At 51.5% G+C, this 17763-nt stretch overlaps 1 protein-coding gene across 7 annotated transcripts in view; it reads left to right on the top strand.

The window, feature by feature from the left end:
* The window catches only part of KCNIP3 (potassium voltage-gated channel interacting protein 3), a 68814-nt gene extending 51827 nt beyond the window's left edge, over positions 1-16987 (top strand). For 4 of the 7 annotated variants that reach the window (XM_074332519.2, XM_019725868.3, XM_019725865.3 and 1 more), the window contains 7 exons: positions 7617-7741; positions 8185-8254; positions 8531-8601; positions 13019-13126; positions 13668-13799; positions 14382-14444; positions 14954-16987. In XM_074332519.2, the coding sequence (XP_074188620.2) occupies positions 7617-7741; positions 8185-8254; positions 8531-8601; positions 13019-13126; positions 13668-13799; positions 14382-14444; positions 14954-15001 (617 nt within the window). In that variant the 3' untranslated portion in view covers positions 15002-16987. The remainder of the gene's footprint in view (positions 1-7616; positions 7742-8184; positions 8255-8530; positions 8602-13018; positions 13127-13667; positions 13800-14381; positions 14445-14953) is intronic. The other 3 variants (XM_019725869.3, XM_019725866.3, XM_074332520.2) reach the window with 1 other exon arrangement.
* The last annotated feature ends 776 nt before the right edge of the window (positions 16988-17763 follow it).

The raw sequence follows: 17763 nt of genomic DNA, 5'->3' as shown, positions 1-17763 counted from the left end.
TAGCCCCATGCCTTGGTGAGTGGCACCAGCCGTCACCCGGTTTCCCAGGTCAGAAACGTGGGGTAGTCCCCGAGTCTGCCCACCCTGCCCTGGTCCACTCGGTGGCTAGAGACAGAGGCTCCTTCCTTCTTGACGTCTCCTGCCGGTCCCGCTCTCTGTTCTCTTCATCGCTTCAATTGACACCTGCAGCCAGAGTGACCTTTCTAGAATGGAGATCAGACAAGGCCTTCCCTTTCTTTGGGGCCTTCCATGGCCTCTGTGCCCACATATCCCTTGGCTCACCTGGGACTCCTGTCTACTTGCTGTCATTGGACCTGAGTCTTGGAATATCACTTCTCTCTCTGATTCCCCACCCCCGCTGTGCCCAACAGGTATAAGTAACAGGGAGTTTGGGCCGGGGACAACCTGCCGTAGGTGGGCCCTGCCTGTAGACATTCAAATTAACACCCAAGGCAGTAGTCCACATGCCACCCAAGGAAACAGGGGTGGGTGACCCATCCCACACAGTGTGTTCCGGGGCACCCCCACATGTAGGCACTGTTCCAGGATTCGGTACAGCAGGGAGCAGACGGAAGTCTCTGCTGAGCTCCCGTGGTAGAGGAGAGACTGACAATAGACCAGTGTATGCATTGTTCTCCTTGGGCCGCCATAACAAAATACCACGGACCAGGGGCCTTAAACAACAGGCATTTACTTCTCACAGTCTGCAGGCTGGAAGTCCCATACCCAGGTGCAGGCATGGTTGGTTTCTGATGAGGCCCCTCTGCCTGGATGGCAGATGGCTGCCTTCTCTCAGTGCACACGTGCAGGTGGGAGTGGGAGGGAGATCTTGCTTCCTCTTCTTATAGGACACTAATCCTGTTGGATTAGGGCCCCACTCATATGACCTCACGTGACCTTAATTACCTCCCAAAGACACCATCTCCAAATACAGTCAGTCACATTGGGGGTTAGGGCTTAAGTGTATGAATTATGGGCTGTGAGGAACACAGAATTCAGTCCATAGCACCAGTAAATAGAGAAATATGCATGAGCCAGGGAGACATAGCCAAGTGAGGAAAGTAAGAGAGATGAGGGATAGATGGGAATGGTGGGGGTGGTGCCTCTGAGGGGGTAACATTTGAGCAGAGGCCTGGAGAGAAGAGCGGTTGGGGGGGAATGCCTGCAGAGGGAGTTGCCTGGACGTTTGAGGGGGCACCAGGAGGCCAGCATAGCTGAAGCAGAAAGAGCAAGGGAGAGACATGAGAGGTGAGGTCGGAGCTGAGGGGTGGGGGGCACACTTATTGGCCATTTCAGGACTCTGACTTTTACACTCCAATCTCAGGGAGGTTGTCGAAGGGAGGAATGCGTGAGGATGTGTTTTCAGCAGCTTCCTCCAGCACCTTCAGCTTCCTTCAGCAGCTTCCTCCAGGTTTGAAAAATAGACCCGTGGGATCCAGGAGACAAGCCTGGAGAGACGATGCAGCTTTGGACCTGGGGATGGGGGCAGTGAGGTGGGGAAGCGGAGGCAGGACGTGTGTTGAGGGTAGGCTGGCAGGGTTGAGTGAGGGAAGAAGGTCTGTGCTCAGGGTTTGGCACAAGCCCTCAGCAGGACAGACTTGCAGTCAGCCATCAGTGAGCCGGGGAAGGCTGCGGGTAGAGCAGGTCTGCGGGGAACATCAGGAGCTCAGTTTGAACCTGTTCCATTTGGGAACCTCCTAGACATCCACGTGCAAAACCAGCGGTGAGTCTGGGGCTCAGGGAGAAGGGAGCCCACAGCCCCCAACTGCAGCTTAACTTTTAAGGAGCTGTTAGATTTCACATGAAATTTTAATAAGTGTCATGCCATGGTTTTTCCTCATTGTTCTCATATTCATTTTTCATACTAATGATTTTGAACACTTCTATATGTGCTTATTAGGTTTTTTCAGTTTCTTCCTCTGGAATTGCTGTTCTTTTGTTATTCTCCAAGTGTCGAATGTTTAATTCAGAGCAGAGGTGTCTCTGTCTCTCTCTCCATCTCTCTCTCTCCATCTCTCTCTCTCTCTCTCTCTCTCTCTCTCTCTCTCTCTCTCTCTCTCTCTCTCTCTCTCAGTTCTTCTCCTATCCCACTCCATAGAGGTTACCACCCTCCAGATTTGTGCTTGTCAGTCCTGGATATTTCTATTTATAATTTTATCTCTTATGTATTCCTTTAAATATATTGTTTGGTTATTCTTGGTTTTCAATTTTAAAAATAATGGAATCATACTGGCCTCCTAGGACTAGTTTTTCATCCAACAGTGTGTTCCTAAGACTTGTCCCTATGGCTGAGTGTTATTATTATCATGTCCACTGCTTATAACACTTCATCCCATGGACGCCCCACGATCCATCTATCGATCTATCATCAGTGGACCTTTGGTTGATTCAAGCTATTGTTACTGTAGCATGCTCAGTGACAACTCTTGTATATATCTCCTGGGCATTGAGCTTCTCTGGCAGGCAAACCTGGGTACCGCACCCTCAGGCACGCAAAGGTAATTTTCATGAACTTATGTGTCATTAGTATGAAGATGCAAGCATGTTGCACCTCTCTCCCTGGCTTGCAGACAGCCACCTTCTTGCTGTGCCCTCACATGGTATTTCCTCTGGGCATGCACGTGTCTGGTGTCTCCAGTTCTGTGAGTTTTGACAAATGGAGTTGTGTAACCCCTACCACAATCAAGATATAGAACAGCTCTATCACCACAAAAAAAATTCCCTCATTTTGTATCAGCCTCTCCTTTGCCCCCAGCCCCTGATACACTCTCCTTCCCCATGATTTCTGTAACTACATATTTTCCATAATGTCGTATTATCGGCATCATACATCATGTAGCCTCTTGAGTCTGATTTTTCCACTTACCCGTGCATTTGAGATTCGTTCCTGTTGCTGTGGGCATCACGAGTCTCATTGATGAGTAGTATTCCACTGTGTGGATAAACGATGGTTTGGTTACCCATTCACTGGTTGAAGGACATTTGGGTTACAGCAAAATTTGTAATTTTTCATTAAAAAGTATAGTTTATCAATTTTTTCTTTTATGGATTGTGCTGTTGGTATCTAAGAACGCTTTGCCTAAAACTAGACTATAAAGATTTTCTTCTATGTGTTTTTTCTAGAAGTTTTATAGTTTTATGCCTTACATTTAAATCTATGCTCCATTTTGAGTTAAATTTTGAATAAGATATAAGGTTTAGTCAAACTCATTTTTTAATTTAGTTTATTTTTCAATTGCAGTTGACATTCAGTATTATATTAGTTTCAGGTGTCCAGCATAGTGGTTACACATTTATATAACTTAAGAAGTGATCCTCCAATAAGTCTAGTACCCACCTGACACCATACATAGTTATTATAATATTATTGACTATATGCCCTATGCTCTATCGAAGTTAATTTTTTTTTGTAGATGAATGTCCAATTTTCCAACACCATCTATTGAAAAAAACTATCCTTTCTCCATTAATTACGTGTGCACATTTGTCAAAAATCAGCTGGCCATTGTGTGGATCTATTTCTGGGTTATTTGCTTCATTTCCTTGATCTGTGTGTCTTTCTGGCCCCCAAACCAGTCTTGATTACTATAGCTGTATCATAAGTCTTAAAATCAGATAGACTGGTTTCTCCCACTTTATTCTTCTTCAAAACTGTTTTAGCTATTCTGTTTTCTTTGCCTTTCCATATAAGTTTTAGAATCAGTGTGTTTATATCTATAAAAATATCCTTCTGGGATTTTTATTGGAATTATGTTAAATCTATAAATCATTTTGGAGATAACTGACCTCTTTATGATGTTGAATCTTTCAGTCCATGAACATGGTATGTCTCTTCACTTATTTCAATCATCTGTGATTTCTTTCATCAGCATACAGATTATGTGCATATTTTGGTAGATTTATGTCTAAATGTTTTATTTATAGGGCAAGTGATTGTAAATAGTATTGTGTTTTAAATTTTGGTTTCCAAATGTACATTGCTGGTCTATAGAAATGTGACTGATTTTGGGTGTTGACTTTGTAACCTGTGACCTTGCTAAATTTAGTTATTAGGGGATTTTTTGTGTGTATTCTTTGGGATTATCTACATAGATGATCATGTCATCTGTGAATAGGGCTAGTTTGGTTTTTTCTTTCTAATCTAATCTTTATGATTTTCCTTGCTCTCTTCCTTTCTTTTTTTAAATAAACGTTTTATTTAGAAATAATTTTGAACCTACAGAGAAGTTGCCAGAATAGTACCAAGACCCCATTCAGATTTCTCCAGTTGTCATAATAATAAACTTTGTAGGAAAAGGATCTAATCCAGGACCACACATCATACCCACTTGTCATATCTCTTTAGCCTTCTTTGATCTGGAATGGTTTCTCTGGTTTCCTTGACTTTTGTGACCTTGACATTTAAAAACATTACTGGCTAATAGCTGTATAGAATATCACTTTATTTGGGTCTTCCTTTCTTTGTTCTTTTCTTTCCCCCCTCATTGCCCTGGCTAGGACTTTTAGTATGATATTGAATGGGAGAGGAGACAGCATATATTCTCACCTGTCTTGGGGGAAAACATTCAGTCTTTCACCATTAAGTATGATGTTAACTGTAGGGTTTTTGTAGATGTCTTTTATCAAGCTGAGGAAGTTCCCTTACATTCCTAATTTACTGAGCTTTTTATTGTTAATTGTTAATTGAATTTTGTCAAATACTCTTTCTGCATCATTTATATGACTGTGTGTTTTCTTTATTTTTTTAATATTTCCTATCTTTTTTTAAAATATTTTTTTAACTTTTATTTTATTTTTAGTGTGTTTTTCCAGGACCCATCAGCTTCAAATCAAGTAGTTGTTTCAATCTAGTTGTGGAGGGTGCAGCTCACAGTGGCCCATGTGGGGATCGAACCGACAACCTTGTTATTAAAAGTGCTGCACTCTAACCAACTGAGCTAACCGGCTGCCCCTGTTTTCTTCTTTAGACTGTTGATATCGTGGATTATGTTGGTTTACTCTCAAGTATTGAACCAGCCTTACATTCCTGGGGGAAAAACCATTTGGATTGAATTTGCAAATGTTTTGTTAAGAATGTTTGCGTTTATGTGCAAGAGGAATATTGGTTAGGCCTATTCAGGTTATCACTTTCATCTGGTGAATTTAGGTAGTTTATGATTTTTGAGGAATTGGTCCATTTTATCAAAGTTATTTGTGTACTTGTTCATGATATTTTCTTTTATCCTTTTAATATCTGGAGGGTCTCTACTTGTTTCCCTGTTTGTGCCTGATAGTGGTAATTTGTGCCTTCACTCTCTTTTTTTGTCCTTTTCACTCTTGTTAGAGTTTTATCAATTTTACTGATGTTTTCAAAGAACCATCTTTTGATTTCATTGACATTCTTTATTTTTCCCCAATTTCATTGATTTCTGTTCTTATCTCCTCCTTTTTCCTTCCTTCTGCCTGCTTTGGATTTATTTCACTCTTCTGTTTCTATTCTTTTGAGGTAGAAGCTTATATTATTTATTTAAAATCTTTTATCTTTCCTAATAGGCATTTAATGCTCTAAATGTCCCTGTAAGTGCTAATTTAGCTGCATCCCACAAATTTTGACATGTTATCTTTTCAAATGCTCTCAGTTCAAAATATTTCTGTTAGCTTCCTCTTCTTTTCCTGCTGATCTTCATTTTTATCTGCTATCACTTCCCTTCATCATGAAGTACTTCCTTTAGCATTTCTTTTAGTACATTTCTGCTGGCAGCAAATTCACTAGCATTCATTTATCTGAAAATGCCTTTATTTCACCCTCCTTTTTAAAAGGATATTATCACTAGCTATAGAATTCTAGGTTAACAGATGTTTTTTTCTTTCACCAGTTTCAAGTGTGTTCCATTGTCTTTTAGTCTACATAATTTCTTGTGAGAAGTCAACTGTCTTCCTTCTCTTGTAGGGTCTTCTCCTTTTAAGGTCACCCTTAGTCTTTGGTTTTTATCGTTTTGACCATATTGTTCCTGTGTGTGGTTTTATTTTTATTTTTCCTTCTCAGGATTCACTGAGTTTCTTGGATCTGTGTATTGATGTGTACCTCTAATGCACTGCACGTCTAATCCTGGTATGCATCCCCTGTATTGTGCCCCCCATTCTGCCTTTGACTGACCCTTGGAATGCCTGCAACTCCTCCATCTAAAACACTGTCACCATGAGCATCCTTGTACAGGTCCCCTTCGCCGGGTAAGATTCTATTTGGGATGTTAGAATCCAGAGTGGAATTGCTCCTTGCAAGGTTTGCCTATACTAAACTTGACTGAGGGTTGCCAATATCTGTATGTTGATGGTAATGATCCAGAAGGAAGGGAAGAAAGGTGGTGGGGAGGGAGGAAAGAATGGGGAGAATTGCTGGAGCCTCATGCTGATGTAGGTTAGAGGGACTGGGCTGGTACCCGCTACACAAGTGGAGGCATCAGCCAGGAACAGGGACAGTTCAACCCCAGAGGAGGGAAAGCGGAGGTCTGGGCCAGATGCAGGTGGATGGGTAGATGTGGTGGCAGGAACTTAAGGAAATTTCCTTCTGTGGCTTCTGTTTTCTCAGCGATGTAGCAAGCAACCTGAGGGTTAGGATGGGGGAGGAGGTACTGGCAATTTAAAGAGAGGAAGGCATCAAGTAATTGTCTTGGAGGTTGGGGGTCTGCATGGCCAAGCAACAGAGTCAGTGCTGAGCATTTTGCAGGCTGCTGTCAGGTTAGTGAGAGTGGGCAGTGCTCATGGGAGAGGCTGTGCCTGGCGCTGTGCTGGGCTCTGTGCAGAGCTGCAGATCATTAAGCACTCACAGTCCTCAGGGTGTCAGAAGAGGCTGGAGTGGTGACAGTGCAGTGGGAATTGTGCTTCCCACCTTGGTGAGAAGTCTGTAGTTATGCGATCAGCCTGCTCAGCAGGTAATAGGTAGTAAGTTCTACTCTGTAGCTCCATTTTACATTATAAAATGAATGGGCGCTTTACCAAAAGAGATTAGGAAAAGATTAATAAAAAGGTAAAGATCACCTGCAATCTACTCTCCGCCACCCCCCGCACCCCCCCCCCCAGAGGCAGCCATAGTTAGTTAACATTTGGATGTGATGTTGTTACAGAAAAGGGCTGGTCTCTGCCCAATGGGCCCTTGAGATCTGACCTCCTTTCCAAATGTGAGTAACACCCTCCACCACCTGCAGCCAAGCAGCAGCATGTCAGACTGGATGGGCTAAGAGGGGTGCTCTCCTCATTCCTGGCAGAAGTCAGGGAGAGCTGCACGAAGGAGGTGGCCAGGATCTGGGTCTTGAAAGTGGAGGGTCCCTTGAGCCTGTCTTGCTGTCTCCCTTGTTCAGTGTTTGTCCAGGACAAGGCCAGCTCCCAGTGCCTGCCCCACGTGTGGCTGACAGGGTGGGCAGCTCCAGGTGAGGTGAGTGGGGAGGCCCACGCTGTGTGAGGAGCAGGGAGGCAGAGTATCCCGAGCATGCTGCTACCCTATGGCCCTCCGTTCCTGCCACCTCTGTAAGCATGTATGGTAGTCATGCAAAGAGAGCCCCTCTACCTTGAGCTCACCCTGCAGCGAGGTGGGGGCGGGGACAACATGTTCTCCCTCCTGGGTCTGTGTCGCCCTCCAGACAGCAGCGACAGTGAGCTGGAACTGTCCATGGTGCGCCACCAGCCAGAGGGCCTAGAGCAACTGCAAGCACAGACCAAGTTCACCAAGAAGGAGCTGCAGTCCCTCTACAGGGGCTTCAAGAATGTGAGTGCTCCCCACCCCCCAGGAGAGGCCCTGACCCACCCACATCCTGTCCCTGGTGCCAGCAAGTGGCTCTGGCCCAGGCAGATCTTCTTGGAACTTTTCCATGGCACAGCAAATATCCCAGGGTCCTTGATGGGGCTCATGTTTTGCAGGAGAGCCATCTGGGGGGTGCGCCAAGCCCCAGAATCAGTGTTCTGAAGGCCCTGTCTCCTTTCTGTTGTCTTTGTGCTGACACAGAGGAAGGTGTATGAGTGACCGTACTGGCCTGGGGGACCAACCATACCCGCACTTACCCTCTTGCCTCACCCCACCCCACTACCAGGCTTCCTGGGGGCTTGGGGGAACGAGTCAGTACCTGGGGCAGCAGACATCCCCTGGAGGGAGGAGTCAGGGTGCAGGGCTGGGGTGGCCGAGGTGGCTGAGTGGGTGACTTCCTGCTGCAGGAGTGTCCCTCGGGCCTGGTGGACGAAGACACCTTCAAACTAATTTACTCACAGTTCTTCCCTCAGGGAGGTGAGTCTGAGGCCAGCGACCCCCCCAACCCCCCTCTGCCCCCCACATCCCCATGGCAGTTCTTCAGAGGGTGGGCGTCCCTTTACGGGAAGGGGACCCTCACCTCCACCTCTACCTTCCCTACCACCACTTGCCTTCTGAAAGCCTGGTGTTGAAGGGGGAAGGGGGAAGCCCAGCCCAGGACACAGATGGATACTCAGGTGGGGCTGCCTGGGCTGGGGGCTTTGCTGCCAGTCGGCCCCAACACACCCCAGCCTGCGCCCTTGTTTCCCCCAGACGCCACCACCTATGCGCACTTCCTCTTCAGCGCCTTCGATGCTGATGGGAACGGGGCCATCCACTTTGAGGTAGGTCCCTGCCGACTCCTCCCTTGTCCCCTGTTGCCACACACACCCTCCAGCTGTCCAGAGGGTCAGACATGGTCCCAGTGTACACGGTCCAGTGTGTCCCCAGGGAACTGGTTTCTGTCTGGCTGCCCTATTCCCAGCCTCGTCTTCCATTCCAGCCCCACTGAGCCCAGGGAGCTACTGAGGCACCTTGAGGTGGTAGTGAGCCAGCGTGAACTTGCATTCGGAAGGGGAGCAAGGCCTCACTCCGAAATCTATGCTGACGGTGGGGTTTCAGGCACCACCACCCCCAATTTGCCCCCTTTCCAGGAAACAGAGCACCCAGGCCAAAGCAGGCTCCTGTCACCCCAGCCAGACACTGAGTGAGCTTGGTGACCCCACTGTCAGGAAGGAGAAGTCTGTCCCCCACACTGCCCCCCAATAAGGCCTCACCTGGCTCTGTGTGGGCAGCTGTGGGTCCCACCCAGGCCCCACCCCCAGATCATTTGAAGAAGGCCCCTCTGTGGAGCCCAGGCCCCTAAAAATAGCAGCAGGTGAAAAACTGAAACCTCTTTGGGGAGGAAAATCATGCTGAGAGCCGGGTGTGATCGATAGCTGCTCAGCGCAAGGGCCAAGGGCGGTGACAGGAAAGCCGCAGGGCCAGCAGGAAGCTCACCAAGCCACTGAACCAGCCGGGGGGATAATAATAACTCCCATCACTCGTTTTCTAATGCCATCAGCCCTGACACACAGACCGAGGCTGCCACCCTGCTCATCCAGCTGGGAGACAACAGGCTCCCCACCCCACCCCCAGCCATACTTAGCATCGTACGCATGTGAGCACGCAGTGTTTTCATCTGTTCTCAGTGATGCCCCCACACAGTAAATATCCTGTCAGTACAGAGCAGTACACAGAAAAAACTCATTGTCTCCCTGGTCCCTCCCCTGTGACCAGTTTCTGCAGGTCCTTCCCCAGGCCCTGGAGACATCTGGGAGGGAAGGGTGGGAAGGACCCTTGTGTGTTGGCACCATCGGGGCATTGTGGGTGATTTCTGTGGTTCTGAAATCAGGATCGAACCCTGGGGTGTGGCGGGTGTCAGGAAGGTCTAGGTCACCCTCCCCAAGGAGGGGTCTTGGTGCCCACTTAAGGCTGTAGATTGTGGGTCTTTGGGTGGGGGGTGCTATCAGTGGCTGTGTTGGGGTGCTGGTGCTGAAGCCCCTATGGAAGGCTGCTCCCTCCAGTGTGTGCTAGGCCTTCCACATGCTTTTCTGAGGTCATGTTAACCCTCTGGTTTCACGTGGTGTTTATTCACCGTGAGGACCATCCTCTTGATTTTGGTGTCTGCTCTAAGAAGGCTTTTTCAGGAAGGGAGGAGGGCATGTATCTCCCCAGGGGCCTTCCAACCAGCAGGCCCCCATCCGGGGTGCTCACAGGGGCCGGGAAGTCACTCAGCCCCCTCACAGCCTCAGGGAAACGCAGGTCAGCTTATGAGTATTTGCAGTGATCCCCAGTCCTTTTGTATATTCTTGAGAGACAAAGCACATATTAATTGAAGTTTATTGAGAATGGTAAAATACTGTAACTTCCCTGCCTTCACCAAAAAGTCTACCAGGAAATAAAATGGCAAATCCAGCAAACCTCAGCAATGCCACATGGGGCCATGGTCCCACGTCCCTGCTCAGGGCCTGTCTGCTGCTCTGCAGGTGCTCCCGGGACCTCTGGGATGTGCCTCCTGGAGGGAGCCGTGCTGGCTTCCCCTGGGCACAAGCCACGCCACACAGGACGCCTTAGGGCCTTCCTAATTCACCTCACTCATGTGCCAGCGCAGCCGCTCTTTGGGAGAGGTGGGGCCAGTGTGTGTGAGAAGGAGGCTGTGGCTGCCTCTGCTTCATCCCTCCGCCCCAAGTAACCTTCTCCCAGGACCATTGAGCAGCCGGGGTGTGACTCTCCTAGTACCATCACTACTGTACCACACACGCTTAGGGACACTGAAAGGGGACATTCCTCAGTTATGACTGACCACAAGGGCTTCCACACAGCAGACCCTCCCCTGGCCCACACAAGAAGCGCGTCCTGTGCAGAATTCCCATGGCTTTGCCTCCCACTGGGAAAGCCTGTCAGACCCCAGGGAAGAGAAAGTGACGTGATCTGAGATACTCTGACTCTTTACTACAAAGTAAGTCACGGACAAGGTCCATAGGTGATCTCGGCCCCAACTCGGGCATGAGAGAACTGTCACATGCTTTCTCCTTGAATATACTTTCATTCGCTTCACTTACACACACACATGACTTTAAGCGTCCAATAGATTACAGGGTGTCCCTTGGAAAAGATCACTTAACCACCCCACACACACCAGAGGAGGCAGCCACTTTCTCCTGTTTTAGCCAGTTGTCACTCTTTGTTGCTCCGTCTGACCCCAGGAGCATGCTTCTACAGCTCCTTCCTGATTGTCCCATCTTAGACGCGGCCTGTTGGTCCTCTGCCATGGGTGGTGAGGACTTGGGTCTCCCACACCCCCCGCCCCTCTCATCTTCCAACTGAAGTACAGATTCAGAGGACAAGGACATACGGTTTACCCGGACCGTGTGACTGTGAGCTCCAGCTGAGCCTCGCGGCAAACTGTGATGACGCTTTCCTCCTCTGCACACATTCTTGGTTTGTCTGCCGTTGGCAATTGCCCTGAGTTTGCATCTGCTGGTGTCTGTGACCTCATCATTAACTCATCCCCAAGCTCTTCTCCAGTTGTCTGACTGGGCACCTCCCTGAGGACACCTCCCCAGCCTTCTCGTCCATGGGGACTGAATACCACCTGGGGTCTCCTGGTTCCCGAATCCCGTCACCTTCCTCTTTCTTGCTTTACTCTCTTTTCAGTGGCGCATCTCCCAGCAGCTTCCTAGGAAAGCAAGCATACATGCGAGGTGACTTTTGAGCCTTTGGATGTCTGCGAGCATCTTCATTCTGTTCTCACTCTTGCTTGACGTGTCGTGTGGGACCAGAGCTGTGGTGGGAGGCTATGCGCCTTCAGAATGGTGGCCGGCGAAGCCTGCCGACCCCTGGCTCTGTGCACAGGACTTGATTCTGTTTTTTCTCTTGTTTTTGCTTTTCTCTTTGGAAGCTTATAGGATCCTTTCTTTGCACCCAGTTTTTGGAAATGGCATCAGGATGCATGCCTGCAGGCAACACTGCAGGCTGTTTGCAGGCGCTGGGCGAGACCTCCGCACACCTGGACACCCACAACCTTCATCCTGGGAAATCTTCCCTTTTGACCTGCTTTCCTCCGTGTCCTCCCTTCTTCCTGGCTCTCCTGCTCTCCAAGTGGCCATCCCTCCCGATCAGGCCTCTCTTCTGTTACACTCCTGTTTTCCAGCTCTGCCTTCCCCCTACTTCATGGAACATTCCACTTGCTTCTGTAACCCTTCTTCTGAGTGTGTCATTTTGCTTGCTTATTTTAATTCCCCAAAGCTCTTTCTTGTTCTCAATTATTCTTTTTTAATATCCTCCTACTCTTTAGAGATGTCAGATTTCCAATCTCTGAACCTAATAGTTTTTGTTACTTTTTTTTTTCCTCCGGGAATAATTTCTGTTTCTTCCAAATTCCTGTTCTCTGTTTCCTTTGGTCTTTCTCTTTCGTGGTTCAGGCTTCCTTATGTCCCGAAAGTGTCAATTGAGTGGGGACTGAGCCCCATGGTGCGTGGCCCTGTCCCTCTGCACTCTGCAGTCTGGCACCCCTCCCTTTCTGGGACAGGCCTTCTCTGCCCCCCTTCCTTCAGAACAGCCTGGGGGACCCTGCAGAGCAGGGAGGCTCAGTCTGCAAGCCTTCCGGGCGTGGAGGGAAAACGTGTCCCAGCAGCTTTTATGACCAACAGCTGCTGTTTCCACGTGGAAGCTGCTGAGCATCTGTCTGGTCACATTAGTGACCCATTATCCATCAGGTTCGTCCCAACCCCAGAACTAAGCGCTGTGAGCTTAGCTTTTAGAGCTGGCAGTTTTCAAGCACCCTGACATGCCGGTACTGGAAAACTACAAGTGGAGCACCCTCTTTATGAAAAGAGCACCCCCAGGTGTCTTCTGTCAGAGTAGTGCATTACGTGGTCTGAGACACCATGTCTGAGTGTCTCTACTTGCGAGGGTCAGTATCAGTCCCCATGCCATCCCCACCACACACTCACACATGCACACACTCATGCACGCACTCACACACACGTGTATGCAGTACACATGCACACACTCATGCACACACACACGGACTCACACGCTTATGCGCGCGCACACACAGACACACACGCGCACACACTGCCAACCGGATGGACACTGTCTGCCCACTCTGTGTTGGAAGCTCCTGCCTCTGGCGCTGTGAATTCAGTGGAAGCTGCACAGGGACTAGAAGTAGAACGTGGGCGTCACATTGTGACTCCTCACCCTCCCTTCCCCCAGGACTTTGTGGTGGGCCTCTCCATCCTCCTTCGAGGGACAGTCCAGGAGAAGCTCAAGTGGGCCTTTAACCTCTACGACATTAACAAGGACGGCTACATCACCAAAGAGGTACGCATGGTTGGGGTGCGGCTCGTCAGCCCCTGCCCCACTGCTGCTGCCCTGGCTGTCCTGTGTCCCCTTCCTGCCCAGAGACAAGGGCCAGTGGGGACAGCACCAAGGGGCTCTTCTCTCCTGGGCTCTCTGTCCTAGACCCCGGGTGTGGGCAGCGTGGAGCTGTGTGTCCCTCACACATCTCGATCCAATTCAGCAAGTGTCCTCGGATCACCCCTTCTTATGGGGGAGCCTGTGGGAGACACAGGTGGAGAAGCAGTGTGGTCCCTTAAGGCATGTGGGGGGCCCTTGCCACAGGGGCCACAGTTGGGGTGTTTTGTCCCCAACACTTTTTGTATGTAAAGTAGTTGTTTCAGTTTCACAGTTTGGAGACTGCACCTAAAACGCTGTCTCCAGCTTCTCTTGGAGAGTGGGAAGTGGGCCCTGGGCAGAGTGAATGGGCCCCTTCCACTCGCTCACAGCAGCTGGCTGGCTGCCGTGAGGGGCCCCTGTCCTTGGGTGCCGCCCCTCCCCTCGGGCTTCGCTCCCCTCCCTGCAGCGGACTCAGGCCGACCTCGCTCCCCAGGAAATGCTGGCCATCATGAAGTCCATCTACGACATGATGGGCCGGCACACCTACCCGCTTCTGCGGGAGGAAGAGCCACTGGAGCACGTGGAGAGGTTCTTCCAGGTGAGTGCTCCCACCAGAAGACGAAGGGCTCCTGCTCCAAAGGGCTCCTGGTCCAGGAACCCCTGGGCGAGCCACTACCCTCGCTGCGCTGCCCCCTCCCACCAGGAGGTTAAACTGGCATCTCCCACCCAGCTGTGGTCAGGATTGAGCAGTGAATTAAAATGCCATCCCCACTTCCTGAGCCGGGCCGGCATTCTGGTTTCTTCCATGAGCTCCCCCAGCTCCCCAAGGAAGCTGTCTGTGAGAGGGGTGGGGTTGGGGTGACTTCTCTCTGTGTTCCTGGGACATGTGGCCCCCCCGTGCCTCGGCTGCTCGGGTACCCTGGCTGTCTGTCAGGGTGCATTTTGGGAAGGGTAAGCCCAGAAGGTCATCAGAAGTGGCTGGGGTTGCAGGGCACACTGGGGAGAGATCAGCTGTGGGGTGGAGAGCAGAGTGGCTGAGGAGAGCACTTCCAGTGACTGGGATACAGCGTCAGGGACAAGTTGACGTGAGGACGCCCACCCACTGCCATGTCCTCAGGCTTGGGGTAGGGGCCGCCCCTGGTGGGACACAGACTCACCAAGGTCATGGCTTGGGTTGCAGAAAATGGACCGGAATCAGGATGGGGTGGTGACCATTGATGAGTTCTTGGAGACCTGCCAGAAGGTAGGTGGCCTCAGGGGTTGAGAACACGCAGTGTCCTGCCCCTGCCAATCCTGGGCCCCTCCCCACCCGCTCCTGCCAGCACAGCCCACTTGGGTACGTTGTCCGTCAGCCCTGCCCCTGCGTGCCTGGAGTTTGAGGGGCAGAGGTGGGGCCAATGGGAAGCTGACGATGTCCTGTGGCCCTCAGGTACAGTCATGCTAGGACAGGAGATGGCCCCGCCTGCCTGCCTCACTCCCACAGTGGCCTCTCAGTCGCCCCTGGCCTCCGTCTGGCTGCACAGCCAGGGAGTCTTGTCCTGTGTTAGGTAGCTGCCCCAGACGAGTTACAGTCAGGCCACAGGCCCAAGACGGGCTGTGCGTGACCCACTCTACCTCACCAGAGATACAGACAGAACTGCCCCTGCGTGGTTCAGCCCCTGATCAGAATCTGTTCAAGGTGGCCGGCAGTGGGCTCTGCCCCGCCCTGCCCATCCCAGGTCTGACCAGCCTTCTCGTCCCTTCTCCACACAGGACGAGAACATCATGAACTCCATGCAGCTGTTCGAGAACGTCATCTAGGTCTTGTGGGGGATCCCCGAGTGGCTCTTGCCACTGCAGCTCCCAAAGAAACCTCAGTCCTGCCAGGAGTAGCCTCCATGAGAAACGTTTTTCTATTATACTTGCAAAGAGTGGACAGTTTGCTCCTCCAGATACACACACACACACACACACACACACACATGCACACACACACACACACGCCATTCCTCTGGGCTGGCAGAGGGGGACCAAGGTCAGCAAGGGGCTGCATCTGTCTGGGATCTGGGTCCAGCTATGAGCCACACCCCCCAGCCAGCCCTACCCCAGGCCAGCGGGGTGAGGCTGCCTCTGGGGGGGGACAGCTGGAAGAGCGGTGTCTGCAGGCTGCTGGCTGCTGCCTGTGAGCAGGAAAGCACTCCCCTCCCCTGCAGAGGAGGTTCCAGTCTCCAGAGCAAAGACCCCTCCTGTGTGAGCTCATGGGACCCTCCCTCCTGCAACCCAAGGGCTGCTCCTTGGACCCCCAGTCACTCCCTGCCCACTAACCATACTCCTAGAATGCCTCTCCCCACAGGACCCTAGAGGGGCCACTGGGGGTCAAGGGTGTTCAGACTGGGATAGAGGTGGTGATGGAGGTGGGGCCTACTGCTTCCTGGAAAGGCCCCCTGGGTGAGCTCTGCCCCAGTGATGAGGGGCCACTGAGCCCGCTGTCTCTTCATCCCAGGAAGGAGGCCCTTCAAGCTCAGGGTTGGGTTTCCTGGTGGCCATTGTGAGGGGTACTGTCTGCCCACTGCAGTGGATTGGAGAAGCCCTCCCTCGCTTGCCCAGGCCTGGCTCAGGAGGTGCAGTGGTGGGGCTACCCATAACACTCAGACTCTAGACTATTCACACCAAGGTCATCATTCCCCGAGAAGTGCTCACGTGGCTCAGGGACTGGCAGCCAGGGAGCCTGGTGACGAGCAGGCCTGGGAAGGGCTTTTCCTTCCCTCTGTCCTCTCCTACGTCACCCTCAGCCAAGCAGTTCGGCTGAGCCCCCCTTCCTGCTTAGGGTCATGTAGCGGTGTGGCCATGCCTCCACACCGGCTCACCCCAACCCCATCCAGAAAGCACAAGCCCCGCCCAGCAGCTCAGATGGATCCCACGAGGAGAGCTGAGGACAGAGTCCATCCTGGTGGGCTGAGGCCTGGGTCCCAACAGCCCTGATACAGGTGACCCAGGGAAGGAAGCTAGGTGTCAGTTCTGTACCTCAGAGCAGAGGGGGCTCAAAGCCCATCCCTGGCCCAGCTCACCAACACTCAAAAGCACAAAGCCCGGGACTCTGCTTGGCTGGGTTCTCCTCTGTGGATGGGGCTGATTTCCACCTGAGGTCAGAGCCAGCAGTGAGGGCTGAGGGCCTGAGGCCGGTGACACATCCACAGGGACCTCCAGGAGACAAGCAGAGAGAGAAGCAGCTCCTGCCTGCCCAGGCAGCATCGGCCCTTCCGAGGACATTCTCGTACATACATTCCATCAGCTGCCACCCCGTCTCTGCTCAGGCCTGGCCCCAGGGTGAGCAGGACCCTTGAGGAAGGGCAGGATGGCGGAGACCATGGAGAGTGGCCTGGCTCAGCCACGGGGACCCTTTGGCACCCATGTATAGGTGGCCCTCCCCTTGGAGTTGCACTGACACCCCATCTCCAGTCTGACTGGGGGTCCCTCTCCCCTCCAGGAGGGCATCAGCTTTCCCTGGCTCAGGGATCTTCTCTCCCCAGCCCAGCCCTCCCAGCTGATGTAGCTCTGCTTCTCAGGGGCCAAGGCCAGAGGAGAGGGTCACCACCATGCCCCTGTCCCCCTTGGCCTTGGGCCAGCCTGGCTGCATGTCCAGCCAGGAGGAGCCTGTGTCCCACGGTGGGACATGGACTGGCCGCATGTCTGCATGGCAGAAGCGTCTCCCTTGGGCACAGCCTGGGAGGGTGGTTCCTGTTCTCAGCACCCACCCATATTCAGTCCTGTATATTTTAATAAAATAAACTTGACAAAGGAGAAGGACTCTCGTTGGCTCTGTCCTGACTCTGGATTTCGGTCGGGCCCCTCCCATCCCTGCTGTTACCCACATCTCCTGCCCTGTGCTGTGCTGGTAAATGTTTAGCACCTGAATTGTAGCATCTGCCAATTTCTGCACTCGATTTCAAGCTCCCAATGTAATGTCACCAAAGGCGGAGTTGGGAAGTGATGTCCACAGTCGGAAACCTTTATGAGAAACAGCAGCCCTGTAGCCTGTATGCAGTGCTGGTGGGGTGGGGTGCCTTCTGGAGGTGCCATTTGTATGTCAGTCCCAGATCATTCTTTTTTTACCAGTTCCAGGAAGTAATTTCTGCGTGTCCCCTCGGCTAGAGGATGCAGATCACAGGGCAGAAGCAGAATTAGCCTGAAGACATCTTCCTTTCCTGCTTTTTATTTTCAAAAGTATAAACTCAGGAAGGATTATGCCAGGGGAGGGGCAAGAAATGAGGACCCGGGGGGAGGAGTGGAAAGGAGGTGCCCAACTCAGGAATAGGGAGGTTCTGGAGGGTCTGGTAGTGCTCCAAGGGCCAGGACACACCCCATGTGACATCATCTCCATGGTGATGCAGACGCCTCCGTGGGTCACCAGCTTCGGCTGATGGGCATCGCAGCAGTGGCCAGGACGGTAGATGACAGGACCCCCTGCCACTGCCACACACAGCAAAGGTTCCACCCAACCTGAGCTCCAGGCCTTGGCACAGTCCCAGGAAGAGAGCCAGACCTTGCTGTCTCGGATGGGATAGCCTGCATTTACCACGGGC

This window comes from Rhinolophus sinicus, chromosome 2 (genome assembly GCF_057876585.1).
Source record: "Rhinolophus sinicus isolate RSI-liver-muscle chromosome 2, RSI-T2T, whole genome shotgun sequence".
Lineage (NCBI taxonomy): Eukaryota > Metazoa > Chordata > Mammalia > Chiroptera > Rhinolophidae > Rhinolophus > Rhinolophus sinicus.
This window is presented reverse-complemented; position numbering and strand designations above follow the sequence as displayed.